At 40.4% G+C, this 20239-nt stretch overlaps 1 protein-coding gene across 1 annotated transcript in view; it reads right to left on the bottom strand.

Moving 5' to 3' along the window:
* The window catches only part of LOC140713758 (FYVE and coiled-coil domain-containing protein 1-like), a 223568-nt gene that overhangs the window by 139481 nt on the left and 63848 nt on the right, over positions 1-20239 (bottom strand). Inside the window, exons 9-12 of the mRNA XM_073024245.1 lie at positions 20092-20184; positions 19863-19981; positions 8632-8799; positions 6031-6180 (exon numbers count right to left, since the gene is read on the bottom strand). Of these exons, the coding sequence (XP_072880346.1) occupies positions 6031-6180; positions 8632-8799; positions 19863-19981; positions 20092-20184 (530 nt within the window). The remainder of the gene's footprint in view (positions 1-6030; positions 6181-8631; positions 8800-19862; positions 19982-20091; positions 20185-20239) is intronic.

Genomic DNA, 20239 nt, shown 5'->3' with positions numbered 1-20239 from the left:
ATAACTCCCATTCTGGTCTTTCTACCCTTAGAATTTCTCAGTTCTATCCATACTGACTCTACATCCCCTGATTCTATGTCCCCCCTCGCAAGGGACTGAATATCATTCCTCACCAACAGAGCCACCCCACCCCCTCTGCCAGTCAGTCTGTCCTTTCGATAAGATGTATATCCTTGAATATTCATTTCCCAGGCCCTGTCCACTTGAAGCCATGTCTCTGTTATTCCCATAACATCGTACTTGCGGCTATACTTTATTAGGAGTTTGAAGAGATTTGGCATGCCAACAAATAAACTCAAAAATTTCTATAGTTGTACCGTGGAGAGCATTCTGACAGGCTACATCACTGGTATGGAGGGGCTACTGCACAGGACTGAAAGAAGCTGCAAAAGGTTGTAAATCTAGTCAGCTCCATCTTGGATACTAGCCTACAAAGTACCCAGGACATCTTTAGGGAGCGGTGTCTCAGAAAGGCAGCGTCCATTATTAAGGACCTCCAGCACCCAGGGCTGTTACCATCAGGTAGGAGATACAGAAGCTTGAAGGCACACACTCAGCGATTCAGGAACAGTTTCTTCCCCTCTGCCATTCAATTCCTGAATGGACTTTGAAGCTTTGGACACTATCTCATTTTTTTAATATATAGTATTTATGTTTTTGCACATTTTAATAATCTTTTCAACATACATAATTGATTTACTTGTTTATTATTATATAACCATATAACAATTACAGCATGGAAACAGGCCATCTCAGCCCTTCTAGTCTGTGCTGAACGCTTACTCTCACCTAGTCCCACCAACCTGCACTCAGCCCATAACCCTCCATTCCTTTCCTGTCCATATACCTATATGTTTTATTTTATTTATTATTATCCTTTTCTCTCTCTGCTAGATTAGTATCGCATTGAACTGCTGCTGCTAAGTTAACAAATTTCATGTCACATGCCAGTGATAATAAACCTGATTCTAATTCTCACCTTTATTCATTAATCCTTGTCTTATAAAAAAATCGGTTTCAAAGTTTTCACCTTTTGTAGTATAGTTTTGCATATTTCAGGAAATTAAGCCTACTCATTAATTAAACTGAAAACTTTTTAAAGGACAAGATATCTCCTAGTTTTTGTAGCAATAACTATTTGATGATACAAGTTGCTCCACAATATAATGGTATTGAAATACTGCTTCATCATTTCCACTTCCTGTACATCTACTTTTCCCCAAAGTCGTCAAAACAGCTAATAGTCCAAATAACACACACAAAATGCTGGAGGAACTCACAGGCCACGCAAAAAATCTATGGAAAAAAGCACAGTCAACATTTTGGGCTGAAACCCTTCAGAAGGACTGGAGAAAAAAAGCTGCAGAGTTGATTTGAAAGGTGGGGGGAGGGGACAGAGAAACAGCAGGAGATAAGTGAAACCTGGAGAGGGAGGGATGAAGAAGAGCTAGGAAGGTGATTGGTGAAAGAGACAGAAGACCATGGAAGAAAGTAAAAAGGGAGGGGAGGAGCACCAGGGGGAGGCGATGGGTGGGCCTGGAGATAACATGAGAGAGGGAAAATGGGGGTGCAAAATGGTGAAGGGGGTGGGGGGAGGCATTACTAGAAGTCTGAGAAATCTCTGTTCATGCCATCGTTGGAGGCTACAACGTAATACAAGCTGTTGCTCCTCCAACCTAAGTGCGGCCTTATCACGACAGTGTAGGAAGCCATAGATGAACATATCAAAATGGGAATGGGAAGTGGAATCAAAATGGGTGGCATCTCCCCCTACCCTTTCTTTCTTTCTTCCATGGCCTTCTTACTCTTTCACCAATCAACTTCCTAGCTCTATGCTTCATCCCTCCCCCTCCAAATTTCACCTATCGCCTGATGTTTCTCTCTCCCCTCCCCCCAACTTTCAAATCTACTCCTCAGCCTTTTTTCCCCAGTCCTGCTGAAGGGTTTCAGTCCAAAACGTCGACTGTGTTTTTTCCATGGATGCTCCCTGGCCTGCTGAGTTCCTCCAACATTTTGTGTGTGTTGCTCAGATATCCAGCATCTGCAGATTTTCTCGTTTGTGAATAGTCTCAATAATGTCTATATTCAACTTGAAAATCATAGTTGAACAACATCCAAGGCCCAGCACTGCATTGTTAATGCTCCACCATTCACACTACCTACCCTGATGGTCTCATGTAGTGTTGCTCTAAATGCAGAGACCAGAATATTATCCATGAAGCGCATGTCATGGTCCAGTCCAAACAAAAACTGCTTCAATGTATGTTGGAGGATTGCTGGTGCTGTTGAAAGGGTAGAAATTGTAAAGCAGACTTCAAACTCCACATCAACCGATAAACCCTTTATCTGCCAAGATAGATCTTAGATCCACTTCTGTAGGAAATGGTTTTATTTCCAATTTCATGCCACATCTTTCTATTACCTTATACTCACCAAACAGCCTCACTGCCATATCTTGGTTTGGTACAAAAACAGAAGCTGTCTGTCACTCCTCTCTTCACATACCACAACGTCATGCCTCTCTAGTCAATCCATTCATTCTTAACTGCTTCATTAAAGGCATAGGATATGTCCAAGTTTGGCAAAATTAGAAGTGATTTCTGGTTCCATGGGCATCTTTGATTTGAAATCTTTTTTTCCTCTAGCCCTGCTTAAAAGATAGAAACATCTCTATCCAACCATTCCTCAAAGAACATACTGTGAAATGGTTTATTTGGCTTTGTAAGCTAAAGAACTCTGCCCAATTCAAGTTGATCTCTCCCAGCCAATACCTAAAACACGTAAGATTAATATCAGGTGACACATGACCTGTATCTATTCACTACCAATGGCACAACAACAGCATGCAACAGTTTCCTATCTATGACAAGATATGAATGTGTGAAAGCTGCAGTGGTCATGTCCTAAGCTTCCGTTTCTATATGCCCTCCTACACAGGCAATATCGGGCATGTTACCGCTTGTGCAATGTGGCATTGTTTGAGGTAAATCCATCTGAGGACCATGTCTTTGCTATTTAAATGGACAAGAACCACTTCAACTATTGGCACTTTTGCTGTATCTTGATGCTGGATAGACTCTTTGAACAGCACTCCTGATTGGGATGATGGAAATAATTCCATGGTACAGTGTCTCTATAGATAAGCAGTATCACAGGCTGGCCAAGTCAAGTCTTTTGATAACAGTCATTTGTGATAAGCTTTCCCTTACAAACCACTGACAAACTCATCTATACATCATCTGAGAACACACTAAAACCACAGACGATTACCAGACACTTCAATGCAGTCATACAGTTAACAAGACCTTATCTTTCCTCTTGCTGCTAATGATGAAATCTGAAACCTTCTGAGTAAGCATCGTCTTGGGCCTGAAATATTTTGACAATTTAGCTAAGTTTTGTGCATATCAAATCCAGCAATTTCTTTGGTGCTACCAGAAGTTTAAAAAGCACAACATTTCTAAGTCCTGAAATACCAAAGAATATATTTGGCTTTTTTTTAACCTGTGATTTATTTGGACTAAAAATCCTTTCAAATCATTCCAACTTAAAAGCAAAGTCTTCTTTTAATCCTCATACTGTGTCAGCCAAACTATTGGAATTTTGTTCGTCTGCAGCTTTTCCCCCCAACTGTTTAGGTTTCACTATTTTACACACACACACACACACACACACACACACACACACACACACACACACACACACACACACACACACACACACACACACACACACACACACACACACACACACACACACACACACCCAAAAAAAAAAATTTACGGGACCCTTGCAATATTCAAGCATTGAAAAGATGTGCGTTTCATCTTAGTTGCCATCATCATTTTCCTCCTCTTGACTCCCCCTACTGGTTACTGTCAGTACTTCAACAACCAAAGGCAAACAAACCCAAATACATTTAATCCAGTCAATTATTACCTAATCAGTCTCCTGTCACTTATCAATAAACTGATATAAAGGTCATTCCTTGGGGCCAGTTTCATTTCAGATTTCAGAAAATTGATAATTATATTGATAATTAACCTGGCTCAGTGCAGGTGGACTTTAGGACCCGGGGAAGTTCCAGACCTATGCACATCCTCCCATATACTTTAAATCATCTCTAGATTACTTATAATACTTAATACAATGTAAATGCAATGTAAATAGCTGTTATACTGTACTGTTTAGGGAATAATGACAAGAAAAAGGTCTGTACATGCTCAAACAACAAGTGCTGGAGAGAAAACTTCCAGGTTTTCCCAATCTGCGCTCTTTTACAAATACTATTACAGTTTATTTATAGAGTAATATACTGATAAATGAAATAGTGGGATAATTATAGACCATAAATACAATACTACATTTTATTTCCAACAAAAACATTCAATAAAACATAAAAATATACAGCTTCAAACGAACCGAATCAAACACATAGTAAATGACTTATTGAAATAAATGTAGAACGTAAGTACTCTAGGACATATACAGGTTCAAACTAAGCTAAGTACGTACAGGTACCTCTAGTTAAGTTGCATTACGTCTGGAAAACAAAGCTAAATACTCTACAGGCTCCTGATGGGCCAGGAACAGGATTCTCAAGTTATGAAGCGGCACTATGACAGACGGCATTTTTAAAGACTTCTTCAAGTGTCATTTGTTTCATTAACATAGGTTTATGTCTAAGCATTCTCTCTTTAACTGAGTAAACTGCCACAATCTCCTGCTCACTCATAAATGCACGTTGTTCTGTAATAACTCCACTTTCTGCATTACTGATAATGATAGATGTGTCCTTCTCTTTTTCTCATTGTTACCCATTGGGGTATCTGCAGCTCTTTTTGACATTTTCACAGTGAAATTAAACACAAAGTCAACAGTGAACACAAAATATCAACAAACAGCAAATGCACATGTAACTAGTATGAGTGCTGAGCCACAACTGATGGCTGGCGGCCACCTGAGTGACGTCAGCTATTAGTACGCCAAACAAGCCATGTTACGACACGCTCCAAACTCCATGATAAAAACTTCGGTTTTCTGAGCTTTTCAGATTTCAGAATTTCGGATGAGGGATTGTGGACCTGTACTATGAATCAGCACTCATTCACCCAAATCCAGCATGGATTCAAATAACCTACCCTTATGTCAAAGCAGGTCAAAGTGTAGGTACTCTGCAGTGAATGATTCAACATGCAAAAGCCTTCCCATCATCTATAAAGCACAAGTTAGGACCATGATGGAATATTTTCCTGTTGTCTGGACATTAACCTGAACAAATGAACCTACATGAAACATCCCAAACATTCGCTCTTTCCACTACTGACACATAGTGACTGTTAAGTGTATCATCAAGAAAATACTCTGCAGTTAGTTACTCTGACTAATCTGTCAATGTTTCCCAAACTTGCAATCATTCCCAACAAAGAAGGCAAGGAAGAGTTGCTTCAGAGCACCACCACCATCTGCAGGTTCCACTCCAAATTACACATGGTTTCAATCTGAAATAGATTGCTGTTGGTCTAGATCATCATGCTCTAAATACTAGAACTGCTTTGAGAAGTTGATAGTGACCTGCCTTCTTGAACCACAGCTGTCCTTGAGGCGTGATGTACTGAAGATGCTGCAAGGGCTTTTCAGCTGGTAGTGGTGAAGAAATGGCAATATACAGTATTCCACGTTTGGGGGGGGGGGGTGGAGTAAATTCCAAGTGATGACATTCTTTTACTTTTCTTTCTATGGTGTAGCGCTCTAAGACTCTACAACACAGTGAAGTACCTTGACTCTCCAGAAGATAACCTAGGCGAGAACTTCCTGCTGTTTTAAGTTTGTCACAAGTTAGAAAATGGGGAAATGGGTGACAAACTGAATACAGTAGGAACAGTCCCTCATCACATTAACATTTTCTAACCAACAAAATGAATGGGTAAAATAATTCTAATGCTGTTTTATTTAAAAACAAGAGATCCAAATCAATATTGTGGACTGTGCCTTTTGTTTTAATATCTTATACATATTTTTCAGCTATACCTGCAGTGATGTCGTCGTAGCCACCACGTAAATTGACTTTGACAATCCAGGCAGTAATTAACTTCCTTGTCACCAAGCCATCGGGCTTCAGTGCGGAGCTTCTGTTCAAATTCCAATGCATCAGATTTCTGCCATAGAGCATCCTTATCTCTAAGAAAAAGAGAAAGATAAATAGCATAAAAATGATCAAAGGAATATGGTTATTGGTAATATAGATAGTGTATTCTGATAACTGTATCATTACAGTCTACACTTTATAGAAGGAATCACTGTTACAAAGTAATAATAATGGAGGAACCACTGGGGAGCATAAAGAGGATATCACAAGCATCCTCATTTATAATCCTTTATCACCTTTAAATGATAAAAGTTTGGACTATTGGTGTGGAGATGCAAGTTCAAGTCTCACCATGTCAGTTGAGCAATCTAAATGTAGCTAATTAAATAAACAGAATTAAAAACCTAGTATCAATAATGCTGAACATAAAACTTCTGGATAATGAGATTTAAAATTATGATCAGTTTCAATAGTTGGGATTGCATGGAGAACAGCAAACTTAGAGGACAGTAGTACAAGAAATACAAAAGTACAAAAGAAACACTTTACCCAAAGAAGTGATAATTTGGAATTTGTCACCACAAGAAGTGACTAAAGCAAATATCACAGGTGTACTTAAGGAGCAGCATATGAAGTAGAATAAAATAGATGATTTAGAAGAGTAATGTGTAATGTAGAAATGCTGGGCATGGACTAGCTATGCCGAATTACCTATTCCATGCTGTTTATCCTACGTAATCCTATGCTAAAGGATTACCTTTTAAATACTAAAACATTTGCAATGCTCAAAGCAGACAAGTCACTCAACTTAATGGGACCTAACCTGAATTTCTAAAGGGAAGAGTGGAAGTTGCCTGGACTGTGCGCAGATTCTTTGAATCCCTCTTAGACCTCGAAAGATTCCCAAAGATTCATAATAATTTTCAGGTTGGGATAAACTCAGCAATTACACTGGTCAGAAAAACAGTAAAACAAAATTTTCTTGTAACTTAAAAAAATGAATTAATAAATGCCAAGCAAGTCAATTTTTACTCTCTTAATTTGAGATACGTAAAAAAGTAAGCAAAGGAGTCTTGCTGAAGGAAGTAAAATTAATAAGTGATTTCATAAAGCCTTTGGTGTTATGCAATATAAAAATGTAAGCTGGGTGCAAATCCTTGGGTGTGACGGAGCAGTGAATGCACAGATATTAAAATGGTACAAAAGCATGAAACAATGATAAACAGTTACATTTCAATTGGAGGGAAAACAATGTTATCTTCTATTCGGTTAAATTAAGATCACTGCCATTATGGATATACGTGTACCTAAGTTAAATTTCAAAATTCACAGCTGACACATACAGTGAGCAATAAGGAAACAAAATACTTGGTAGGGACAAGCAACCTTGAGAAATAAGCAGACTCATGGAAGACACAATTTAAAGCAGGGATGAATGAAATAATACATTTGAGAAGATATTATGATATTGAACAATTATAGAACAAAAACACAATATTTTGTTTTTCATTTGGAGGCAAGTGCATTAAGGGAGTGGATGTTGTACAGTCAGGTAAATTGGAAGAATGGATACCTCCTGTGTCCTGCAAAATTATAATTGGGCTGCTCTTTAAGTGCATTAGGAGTCTTGCAAAACATCAAATTTCACAATATTTGTCAATGGTAATAAGCCAGATTCTTATTCTAAGTATCCTCAGAAAGCTTTACTGACCATTGCATTAAGTACTTTTCTTCAGGCCTAAACTCAATCCCCTAAAAGGCGGTGGGAGAATTTGGTTCCTACTGAAGACTTGGCATATTATAACTACAACACACCTGCTTTTAGGCTCCAAGATTCAGCTAAGATCCAGCTCAAATGTTAATTAAGCCTACACTACAGTGAAATACTGAACACAAAGTGCACTGCAGATGTTCCAACTTCCAGTAATTCCCTCCCTCTCCCTTCATCCATCCCAGTTTCACTCTGCCTCCTCCTCCAGCTGCCTATCACCTCTCTCATGATTCTGCCTTCTTCTACTACACAGTGCTTTCCCCTTACATTCCTTCTTCATCTTTCCGGCCTATCCCCTCCCTGCTTCCCCTCCCCAACCCCTTGATCTTTCCTCTGATTGGTTTTTAACCTGACACCCACCAGCCTTCTCCTTCCCACCCTCACCCCCACCTTCTTTATAGGGCCCCGCTCCTTCCCTCTTCAGTCCTGACGAAGGGCCTCGGCCCGAAACGTTGACTGTTCGTTTCCAGTGAAATACTGAAAACTGTAAACAAAACAAATCAGCATTGGTACTTTCAGAGTTCATAATAATCACACTGATCACAGAGAACAACTGAAAGCAAACTACAGAATGACTAAAACATAGGGTGCAATTTTTGTGGTGCCTCTAGTTATAACACTTTTTTATACCTAAACCATTACATCTTAAAACATATTCCAAATGAACGAATACAAACAGTAATACTCATCAATTGTTAAGCTTCTTATCAAATAAATACTTAAAACAATTGCTGTTTCTTAGTAAAAATATCTGTTAATGGATGATTCGTACTTAATTAATTCAATTAAGCGCTCCTCTAGAAATTCTTTAGTTCGGGTCAAATCATCCACTTCAGCCGTAAGTTGTTGTTCATTTCTCTTCATTTCCACTTGCATCTCCTCCATTTGTTGCTTGTATTCTTCTTGTTCCTTTTTTACAGCTTCCAACTCTTGCTGGGTCCTGTTGTAAAACAAGTTTCAGTAAATCAGTTATGACCTTTGTGAAGTAACTATGAATCTGTAGAATACATCATGTATCCAATTAAAGATAAGTTTCTTTGACACTGGCTCAATTGCAACACTGCAGATTGAAATATATATTTCTTCAAATATAAAGCACTATAGAGATTAAATAGAAAAAGCTAAATACATTTTTAAGCAGGTATCACATTAATTATTAATTTATCACCCGATCTTCATCATTCCACCCATTGACGAATGCATTCAACTGGTTTAGCCTTAAGATCCATCTCTACACTTCCACACATCTCTATCAGAATTATAAAGAATGAAAAGGACCCTTCATCTCAGTTTGTCCATGTTGACTGTGATGTCTATCTAAGCTAGTTCCATTTGCCTTTGTATCACCCATATCCTTCTAAATCTTTTACCATGTACCTATCCAAAACACTTTTGAACCATCATAAATGTGTGCACCTCTACAGATTCCTCCGGCAGCTAGTTCCATATAGCCAACACTCTGTGTGTGAAAAAGTTGTCCTTCGGGTCCCTTTTAAATGTTTCTGCTGTAGCCCCCTCCTTTGTGAGAATCGCAAGATCACTGTTGGGTTGGGTCAGGGGGCCCAGGAAATGAGAGAGAGACGTGCGGAATGTCTCGTTCCCCGGCGATGTAAAGCTACGGGACATGGCCATTGTCTCTTGGAGACAAATTTGTGGATTGAGATACTATGCTACGTGAACGCCCTCAGGCAAAGTGGGCTGGTTGAGGGAGAGATTGTATCACCCCAACCTGATTGACATCTACGACCCTGCAAGTCAGGATAAAAGAGGGTCTTTAGGAACAGCCCCTCAGACGCACCAGAAGAAACGCTAGCGATCCCGTAATAGCGGGAAGCCATTTGAAGGAGGCCACGTGCGATCAGTTCCGTTGCCTGGGACAGGTGGCTGGTACCACGGAAAACGGCTTTTAGCTAACAACGGGGAAACCAATTCCCCCGACTCAAACGGATTGGCATCATAAAAGACCTGGGCAAGTTTAAACCGTCTCTCTTAAACCCAAAACGCTGCAGCTTGAACAAACTAACAGTGACTTTTATATTTCCATCGGACAATACATTATCCCCTAGACAACGATAGAGCTATTTCTTATTGATTATTATTATACCCGCACTTTTAGATTTAGTATTGACGACGTATATTATCTGTATGTTTGCGTTAATCTTATTTTTGTGCCCCTTTATCAATAAATACTTCTAAAAATAGTACCATCAGACTTCAACGGACCTCTCTATCTTTGCTGGTAAGTGACCCAGTTACGGGGTACGTAACAATTGGGGGCTTGTCAGGGATTTGATACCAAATTGGGGAGCCAGTGAATCGGGCTTGTAAGTCCAAACTTGGATCTGGTTTCGTGGATAGCCAGACGGGAAACCAGCACAGATGGACGTGGGTGAATTTATAGAAAACCCGACTCTGGAGGCGCTAGAGGCGGCCACCAAATCAGACTTGATAAATTTGGCGAAGGGGTTAAACCTCGCAGAGGTGAGGTTGTCAATGAAAAAGCGGGAGGTGCGAAGGGCAATAACTCAGTATTATATTGGGAAGAATGTGTTTACAGCTGAGGTATTGGAAAATATCCCTGAAAAGGTACCAGCTAGTGGGACGGCTCAGTCAGAGTTGGAGAAATTAAGGTTGGAACATGCAATTAAGTTAAAGCAGCTGGAAGCAGCTGAGAAGGAGAATGAAAGAGCAGACAAAGGGAGCATGAGCTCCAGCTAAAGGAGAGAGAAAGGGAGCATGAGCTCCAGCTAAAGGAGAGAGAAAGGGAGCATGCGCGCCAGCTAAAGGAGTTAGAGGTGAAACGGGAACAGGAAAGAGCTGAGAAACAAAGAGAGCACGAAATTCAGTTAAAACAGCTGGAAGCAGCTGAGAAGGAGAAAGAAAGAGCCGAGAGAGAGAGAGAGAGAGAGAGAGAAAGAGAAGGAAAGGGCCGACAAGGAAGGGAGGCAGAGAAACAGAGGAAACATGACTTGGAGATGGAGAAGTTAAGGCAAGAGCAACGAGTTCAGGGGTCAGACCGAGAGGAGCGGTTTAATGTTAGTCGGGAGTTGAGATTAGTACCTCCGTTCGAGGAGACGGATGTTGATAGTTATTTCTTGCTTTTTGAAAAGGTGGCAGTGAATCAGAAGTGGCCCAGAGAACAGTGGGTGGCGTTGTTACAAAGTGTGTTAAAAGGGAAGGCACAGCGGGCATATACGGCGTTGTCCATGGAGGAGGAAGAGGAGGAGAGTTATGACAAAGTAAAGGCGGCCATTCTCCGGAGTTATAAGCTAGTACCTGAAGCGTATAGACAAAAGTTCAGAAATTTAAAGAAAGGGTGGAATCAGACTTATACCGAGTTTGCCTATGAGAAGGGTGTGCTCTTGGACCGTTGGTGCATCGCAGAAATAGTGGACGAGGATTATTGGCGTCTCAGGGAGTTAATTCTGATTGAGGAATTTAAAGGTCGTGTTTCGGAGGATATCCGGATGTATTTGAATGAGAAGCCGAATAAGTCCATCTCAGAATTTGCTAGGTTCGCAGATGAATATGCCCTAACCCACAAGACAAAGTTTTCCTCAAATAAAAGTTCCCAGAGAGACCGTGGGAACAATCGAGAAAGTCCGCCGGCTGAGGCAGAGGTCCCGCCGGGAGCTAGTGGTAAGGTTGAGGGGGAAAGGCCAGACGGCCAGAGATTTTCGGGCTTGACCTGTTTTAATTGTAGAAAGGGGGGGCATATTGCATCTCGGTGCTTTGCTCCGAGGAAAGAGACAGGAAAAGGGAAAGCAGCGGTCCCTATCGGATGTGCCGTGGTAATCAGTAAGTCGACAAGAGAGCCCCGGGTAGACAGAGTACGAGAAGGGTCTGCAACTTGTCTGTCACACGGAACCGTGTCTGTGAGGAAGGGAGACACACCAGTTCCCATACGGATCTGGAGAGACACGGGGGCTGAGCTGTCGTTGATCAGCAGTAAGGTACTAGAGTTTGGTCGCAAGACGAGAATGGTAGCTGTGAAAGGAATAGGTAAAGGGACAGAAATGGTGCCCTTATATAAGGTCATTATGGATTGTGAGCTGGTGTCTGGACCAGTTGAACTAGGGGTGCGATCAGAATTCCCGAGAACTGACGCGGACGTCCTTCTTGGTAACGATTTAGCAGGTGGTAAGGTTTGGGCAGCCATGACGCTGACAAAACAGCCTGTGAGTGTTGAGGCTCCGCCCCTAGATTCCAAGATCTATCCCGCATGCGCGGTCACTCGCAGCATGTCGAGAGAGGCAGCTGAGAACGAGAGCAGTTTAAATCTGGCCAGTTTCGATTTGGCCGAGACGTTTTTACCGACCCTGTACCACGAGGGTTTAGAGGGTGGTAAAACGAATAGTAAAGTGAAAGAGGGTAAGGGAGAGGAGGTAGATCTTCCCTTAGCGAGGAGAAAGGTTCTAGAGGCAGAAAATAAAGATGAGGAACCGATAGAGCGGTTAAGAGGTCCAGAGTTGGACAGGGATGATCTGTCTGGTTTGGCAGAACTGTTTGAAGAAGTTGAAAATTCTAAAGGTGTTCCCGATAATGAAATGAGGGCAGTCCTAGATGAAAAGGGTGCCCTTGCCTTGAAGAAGTATGCTGGGTTGGCAGATGAGGTCGTTTCAGCCCGCGGGGTTGAGTTTACTCTGGAAGGGAGTTGCCCAGAGAGTAACTGGGAGGATCAGGGGAATTTAGAATTTGAAAAGGGTACAGGTATTGAAAGCCTGGAAGAGGCCAATGTCCCGTTTGAGTGTGTCCAAGATGGGGATGCACGTGGTACTGAACCTAGTAACGGAGCTCAGAAAAAGTCTGAGGTATTTGATTCAGTTGAACGAGATGGCCGTCCTTGTGGGTCAGATAGACTTGGTTCAGTGAAGAAAGGGTTAACCTTGGTAATAGTGGGAACTGAGAGTTCCCAGGTGTTTGTGCTCGAAGGTGTGTTAAAAGTTAATGCGGAGCTCAAAAATGGGGAGATAAATATTATTATTGAAGGAAACGGGAAATAGGTAGTTCCCAAATCGAATGAAGAAATTTTAAACCCTGCGGATCGCTTACAGATTAAGCCGGGAGATGACGGGGTCCCCCGTGCTATTGTTATTCCAGAGTGTGGTGTGAAAAGGCAGAATTTGAAATGCTGCTTGAGCAAAGAGTTCGAACTGAAAACACATAGCCTGAAGGGTCCTGACGAGAGGGCTAGCCACCTGTGTAAAATAAAAGAATTGGGTGGAAATTCAGAAGATGGTCTAAGTTTGGGACACGGTGTTGATAAAATAACCCCTATGAAAGAGGCGGGCGAGAGTTTACCTCGCCAAAGTACCCAAGCTCCCCACGTGGGAACTAACCGGAAAAGAGGCGACGGTTAAGGGGGACGCCATTTTTAAATAGCAAAGCCGGTTGTACGGGATTTCGACAAAGCATGTGAATAATAAAGACAACCCCCTGGAAGCCTGCCTGTTAAGTTTGAAAACGACCTAAAGATTAGTATTTACATAAACTTTTGTAGATGCACGTAAGCTAAGATCACAACTCCTTAGTTTTGTCGCTGAGGGGAGGAAATAAAAAAAATAGGTGGTTATTAAATTGAAGTCTGATGCTACGAGACTTTAGTAAGGTACAAGACATTAAGATACAGCATATTAAAGGAAGTGATAATGTGCTCGCGGACTGTTTATCTAGATGCTGAATTGAATGTATAACTGTATTACTCTGTAGTGAAAAGAAAAGCTTTTGTATTGTGTTAGATTCCACAATCCTGTAAGACTCTGTACTACTTCGTTTTAACTGCTGGTAAAAACGTGTTGAAGAAAGGGGGTGTTATGCCTGCGGCGCCCTCCTTTGTGAGAATCGCAAGATCACTGTTGGGTTGGGTCAGGGGGCCCAGGAAATGAGAGAGAGACGTGCGGAATGTCTGGTTCCCCGGCGATGTAAAGCTACGGGACATGGCCATTGTCTCTTGGAGACAAATTTGTGGATTGAGATACTATACTACGTGAACGCCCTCAGGCAAAGTGGGCTGGTTGAGGGAGAGATTGCATCACCCCAACCTGATTGACATCTACGACCCTGCGAGTCAGGATAAAAGAGGGTCTGTAGGAACAGCCCCTCAGACGCACCAGAAGAAACGCTAGCGATCCCGTAATAGCAGGAAGCCATTTGAAGGAGGCCACGTGCGTTCAGTTCCGTTGCCTGGGACAGGTGGCTGGTACCACGGAAAACGGCTTTTAGCTAACAACGGGGAAACCAACTCCCCCGACTCAAACGGATTGGCATCATAAAAGACCTGGGCAAGTTTAAACCGTCTCTCTTAAACCCAAAATGCTGCAGCTTGAACAAACTAACAGTGACTGTTATATTTCCATTGGACAATACATTATCCCCTAGACAACGATAGAGCTATTTCTTATTGATTATTATTATAGCCGCGCTTTTAGATTTAGTATTGATGACGTATATTATCTGTATGTTTGCGTTAATCTTATTTTTGTGCCCCTTTATCAATAAATACTTTTAAAAATAGTACCATCAGACTTCAACGGACCTCTCTATCTTTGCTGGTAAGTGACCCAGTTACGGGGTACGTAACACTGCAATCACTTAAAACCTATCTCCTGTAGTTTTAGATGCTCCTACCCTGGAAAAAAGACTGGGATTATCTACTTTACCTACACCCCCATGATTTTAGATACCTCTATGAGATCACCCCTTAGCCTCCTATGTTCCAGGGAAAAAGTCACAGCCTATTTAGCTTCTCCTTATGACTCAAGCTCTACAGTCCCAGTAACATCTTTGTTAATTCTTCTCTGCAGCCTTGCCAGCTTAATGACATCCTTCCAATAGCTAGTCAACTGGAATTTTGCACAATATTCCAAATATGGTCACACTATTCTGTATTAAATTTGACACCTTGGTTACAATTTGAGTTAACTGACTCAGTAACTTCTGATTTAACTTGGCGTCAAGTATTATTTAACAACTCCACTCTGGAGGTGGCATGGGAAATTTTACCACATCACAAATAATATAGAACTCAACTTGTTGATATTACTGCAAAATCTTATTTATTTCAACTTTAAGAACTCTTTTTAAAACTCTTATTGTGTAAAAACAATCAATACGAGGATAATTTCTAACATGAAGTTAATATACATTTCTGTTCCTTTATCAGATCCACAAATGGCATTTTATCCATATAGTTCTCTGTCATTGTAGTCATGTTATAATATCACAATTAGATTTAGTTTTCCTTTTAAAAGCAGTTAAATATAAAAAACATGTAAATAAACATCCTTGCTTTCGGTTAAGAAACAATGCTATTTTAAAATTCTCATTCCAATTTTAATGCATGTCCATATGTCTGTAATTTCTTTCACCTGTAGTAACAGTTCTAACCGTTGAACATCATCAAATGCAAATTCCTCACCATAAGTAGTCATTCTGTCAGCTGCCAAGATACTGCATAATATCTGAATTACAACTAAATCATCTGTTTTCCCAACCCCTCAAATAACCTCGGATGTTAGCTTACAAGATTACATACACTGCTTAAATGCAAGCTGTTGTTGGTCCTTAATCATTTTTTTCTCTAGTTGGTCTCAAACAGTAAAGTTCATAGCTGGCTTAATACAAGGCAGAGAACATTACACTAAATGGATTTGATCAAAATTATTTAGGCTTGATAGATCAGTCGAAAGCCTTCAAAGACCATATGTTCTTCTTTTGTCAATTATTTTCATATACACATTAACTAGTCATGGACTAAATCTTCATCAATAGTGGCTTATGATCCTCTGTATCTATCCAAGAGGACAGGTGGAGCTTCAGGCAAAACCCTTCTCAACTCTGAGTACATTTACAACGAGCACTGCCAAAAGAGAGTAGCATCCATCATCAAAACCCCTACCATCCAGGTCATACCCTCTACTCACTATTACCATCAGGCAGGAGAACTACACCACCTAGTTCAGGAACAGTTACTGCCCTACAACTATAGGCTCCTGAAATGGCATGAATAACTTTATTCACCACTACTCTGAAATGATTATACCACCTACAGACTCACTTTCAAAGACTCTTTACAATTCACTTTCTCAATATTACTTTTAATTGCACGGTTTCTCTTCTTCTGCACAGTGATGGTTTGTCAGTCTTCGGTTATGCAGTTTTTTTTTTTGTAAATTTCCATTGCATTTCTTTTTTTCCTATAAATCCCAGTCACACACCAAACTGCACATTTCTCCTTTTCCAAAAGTTAGTACTTCTAATAGCAAAGTGTTTCTTTGCCAGTAGTGAGACATGCCTCAGGGTAAGCTGCAATTGACAAAGCTGTAAGCTTTTTCTCTAATTAGACAGGCAGTATAAAAACATTGAAAAGGACTATAGGTTTTGATGGGATAAAGATTATCTATTCCACCCATCACGTCTTTACTAGACTTTTCCAAAATGAATCCTTCTGCATATTTTCCTGCTTCAGTTCTTGATGTACAGTCGGCCCTCCTTATCCGTGGGGGATTGGTTCCGGGACCACCCCTCCCATCCCCGCGGATACCAAAAAATGCAGGTGCTCAAGTCCCTTATATAAAATGGCATAGTATTTGCATATAACCTACGCACATCCTCCCGTATACTTTAAATCATCTCTAGGTTATTTATAATACCTAATACAAGTTAAATGCTATGTAAATAGTTATTATACTGTATTGTTTAGGGAATAATGACCAGGAAAAAAAGTCTGTTCAGTACTGACGCAACCATCGTAGCTCTTCTAGGAACACTGATGCTGCCTCGGCATCAGCCGATCCCAATTTTCCCATGATCTTTAAGTTCTTGAGGCTGTAGCGCTTTACATAGTTAGCCAGCCATCCCTTACTAGCCTTAAACTCCTTCCTCTTGCTCACAACACAAGTAGCGAACGAACAAGATGTGAGGTGAACAATGCTCAACTTCCGGGTTTTCCCGATCCGCGGTTGGTTGAATCTGTGCATGCGGAACCCGTGGATAAGGAGGCCGACTATATCTTTGAAATCCATTTAAACTTCATCTGTAAGGCAGCAATTAAGTTTCATGCCACCTGTGTGGCTAACAATGCTAATCTTCAATATAAGAGTTTAATCACCTCCCCTAACAGTCAATGGTATTACTATTATTGAATCTACTGCTATTAATAGCACGGTGAACCCATTAGACAGAATCCTAAATAACGGAAATACAGAAATACTGTGGAGCATAGAGCAGGTTAGAATTTAAACATTCAATACATGAGGAGACACACTTCCTGACTCTCCAACACCTACAATGTTCGAATCACAATGATAATGAAACAAACTTCACTTGCCTTTATTACTATAGCTCCAATGACATTCAGGAAATTTGGCATCATCCTAGACAAAACAGTTCACTTGATTGTTAGTCCATCCAGCATGCTAAATATACCCCTTCATCATCAGAGTACTGCAGTTGCATTGTTTACCATCTATATAATGCACTCTTCTAATTTACGAAACTGACAACTTTCCAAACTGCAACTTCTATCTACCAACTAAAACACAAAAGCAACAGGTGCATTTACGAACTTTATAAGTTGTCATAGTTGTCATTTTTAACCTCTCCTTATAACGTAAAGTGACCAATAAACCTCATCCTTATTACACTAATCTCCAAATCAGCTGTCCACAAGCTAACTTACTATATCTTAACAATTAAAACGAACATATTTCACTCTGCTAACCATGAGCCTGTTATTTTTCTACCCTCAATAATTGTTAACCTCTCAGCCTCCAATTTCTCCAGACTTGGGGAAAGAAGGAAAGGTTGCTCTAAACTCTCTAAAGATCTCTGGAAATATCTGTTTGAAGTAAGGAGACACGCATGTCAAGCAATGGATGAAAATACATCAAGCAATGCACTTCCCAGAAATGCTGAGTACTCATGTTTCTCACTCCCAGTTTTGTTAAAGACCTTGGAAATAGTTTCAGAGTTAGGTGGCTTCCTTCTCAATAGCAACCAATTGTTAAAGAGAAATTAGTAAATTCAAAATTCAATACTATATTAATATTAAAATTTGGGCCGTAGATGTGGTAAACATCCTACTCTATTACCTTTATATACTTGGAGGAAACTGGCTCCTTGTAGCAAAAGCTACAAAGTTTTGCCATCCAATGCCTCCAGAACACATACACACAGAACACATAAGTTCAACTCCGATGGATCAAGGCTGATTCAAATCAAACCTGAGCCTGGAGAGTCTGTCATGCAGTGTGAAGAGTATGATACACATACCCAAGTTCAACTGTTCTAAATCTCCCAATCCTGGAATCAGGCAACGAAGCAAACAAAACCTGTGCCAGCCAGTGCATTGTTGAGACTTGACATCATGACCTCCCTGACAAGCTTTAACAGCTGACAAGTACACAGCTTGGCCTTACATGCAGTCAATGTCTGTGAGGTTTTCTGTAAGAGTTTTTTAATGCTTGTGACATAGAGACATTTAAAACCTATGGGAATTGAGTTAAATATTTTAAAAATAAATTTAATGTCTTCCAACCACATTAAACTACCAAAATTAATTAAAAGTTAAAATGAAGTGAAAAAACTTGAACCTACTTTGTTCTTCCTAAATTCCAGGTTAGAATTCCCATTCAAATGACTAATGATATAATAGGTATAGCTGATTCAGAATCATGAACCAAGGCATTATTCTGAAGAATCTCAGAACAATCTGTTCTGTCAAACGATTTTGCCCAGCCATACATGGAACAAAGCAGCAGATGTATTGTGGGAATAAAAGGGTCCTTGTCTAATTGGCTGCCAGTAACTAGCGGTGTTCCACAGGGGTCAGTGTTGGGACCGCTTCTTTTTATGCTGTATATTAACAATTTAGATGCTGGAATAGATGGCTTTGTTGCCAAGTTTGCATATGATACAAAGATTGGTAGAGGGGCAGGTACTGCTGAGGAAACAGAGAGACTGCAGAAGGACTTCAACAGATTAGGAGAATGGGCAGACTGTGGCAAATGAAATGCAATGTTTAAAAATACATGGTCGTGCACTTTGGTAGTAATAAATGTGCAGACTATTTTCTAAACGGGGAGAAAATCCAAAAATCTGAGATGCTAAAGGGACTTGGGAGTCATTGTGCAGAACACCCTAAAGGTTAACTTGCAGGTTGAGTCGATGGTGAGGAAGGCGAATGCAATGTTAACATTCATTTCAAGAGGTCTTGAATACAAGAGCAGGGATGTGATGCTGAAACTTTATAAGGTACTGGTGAGGCTTTGCCTTGAGTAATGTGAACAGTTTTGGGCTCCTCATCTTAGAAAAGATGTGATGGCTTTGGAGAGGGTCCAGAGGCGGTTCACAAGAATGATTTCGGAAATGATTAACATACGAGGAACATTTGATGGCTCTGGGTCTGTACTCACTGGAATTTAGAAGGATGAGGGGGGATCTCATTGAAACCTTTTGAGTGCTGAAAGGCCTAGACAGAGTAGATGTGGAAAGGATGTTACCAATGGTGGTAGCGTCTAGGACAAGAGGGCAAATAGAGGATAGAGGGATGTCCATTTAAAACAAAGATGCAGAAAAATTTCTTTAGCCAGAGGGGGTAAATTTGTGGAATTTGTTACCCCAGGCAGCTGTGGAGGCCAGGTCATTGGGTGTATTTAAGGCAAAAATTGACAGGTTCTTAATTGGACACATAATCAAAGTGTAGGGGGAGAAGGCCGGGGAATAAAGGATCAGCAATGATTGAATGGCAGAGCAGACTCCATGGGCCAAATGGCCTAATTCTGCTCCTATGTCTTAAGTTTTATGTATTAACATCTGTTTTCTCAGGTCATCAGGAGCTGTGGCAGTACCACTGAGTCTGAGATGGATATACACAATTGAATATGTAAGGTAAAAATTCTGAAGCCAGTGGACATCATTCAAGTAATCCGTTTCTCCATTTTATAACATTATGCAAAATGCAGGCCAAAAATTAGCCTTCCATTTGGCTTTAAACAATTATACCTGGTAAAGTTTTCTGAAAAACACTTCAGTTTTTCTTGCTCTTCATTTCTCAGTAATTGTGATTCTGCAATTACTTGTACTTTCTGTTCCAACTGCTCTCTTAATTTACTGTTAAGATCCTGTTAAATAAAAAATAATTAAACAATTACAAACAGTAAGGCTGATATTATACTCCTAAGTGAAAGTTATTCATCACTGATCCTGTTCTTAAAGATAAATAATGACTCACTTGAAAGTCAACAAGTTGTTTATCCTTTGAAGCTATTTGACTGTGACATTCATTGAGGTCTGTTTTAACAGCCTCTAATTCTTCACCAAGAGTCTGTCAATATAAGAACATCATCATCAAAACTTTGTATTAATGCAAATTAATACAA

Source organism: Hemitrygon akajei, chromosome 20 (genome assembly GCF_048418815.1).
Source record: "Hemitrygon akajei chromosome 20, sHemAka1.3, whole genome shotgun sequence".
Classification (NCBI taxonomy): domain Eukaryota; kingdom Metazoa; phylum Chordata; class Chondrichthyes; order Myliobatiformes; family Dasyatidae; genus Hemitrygon; species Hemitrygon akajei.
This window is presented reverse-complemented; position numbering and strand designations above follow the sequence as displayed.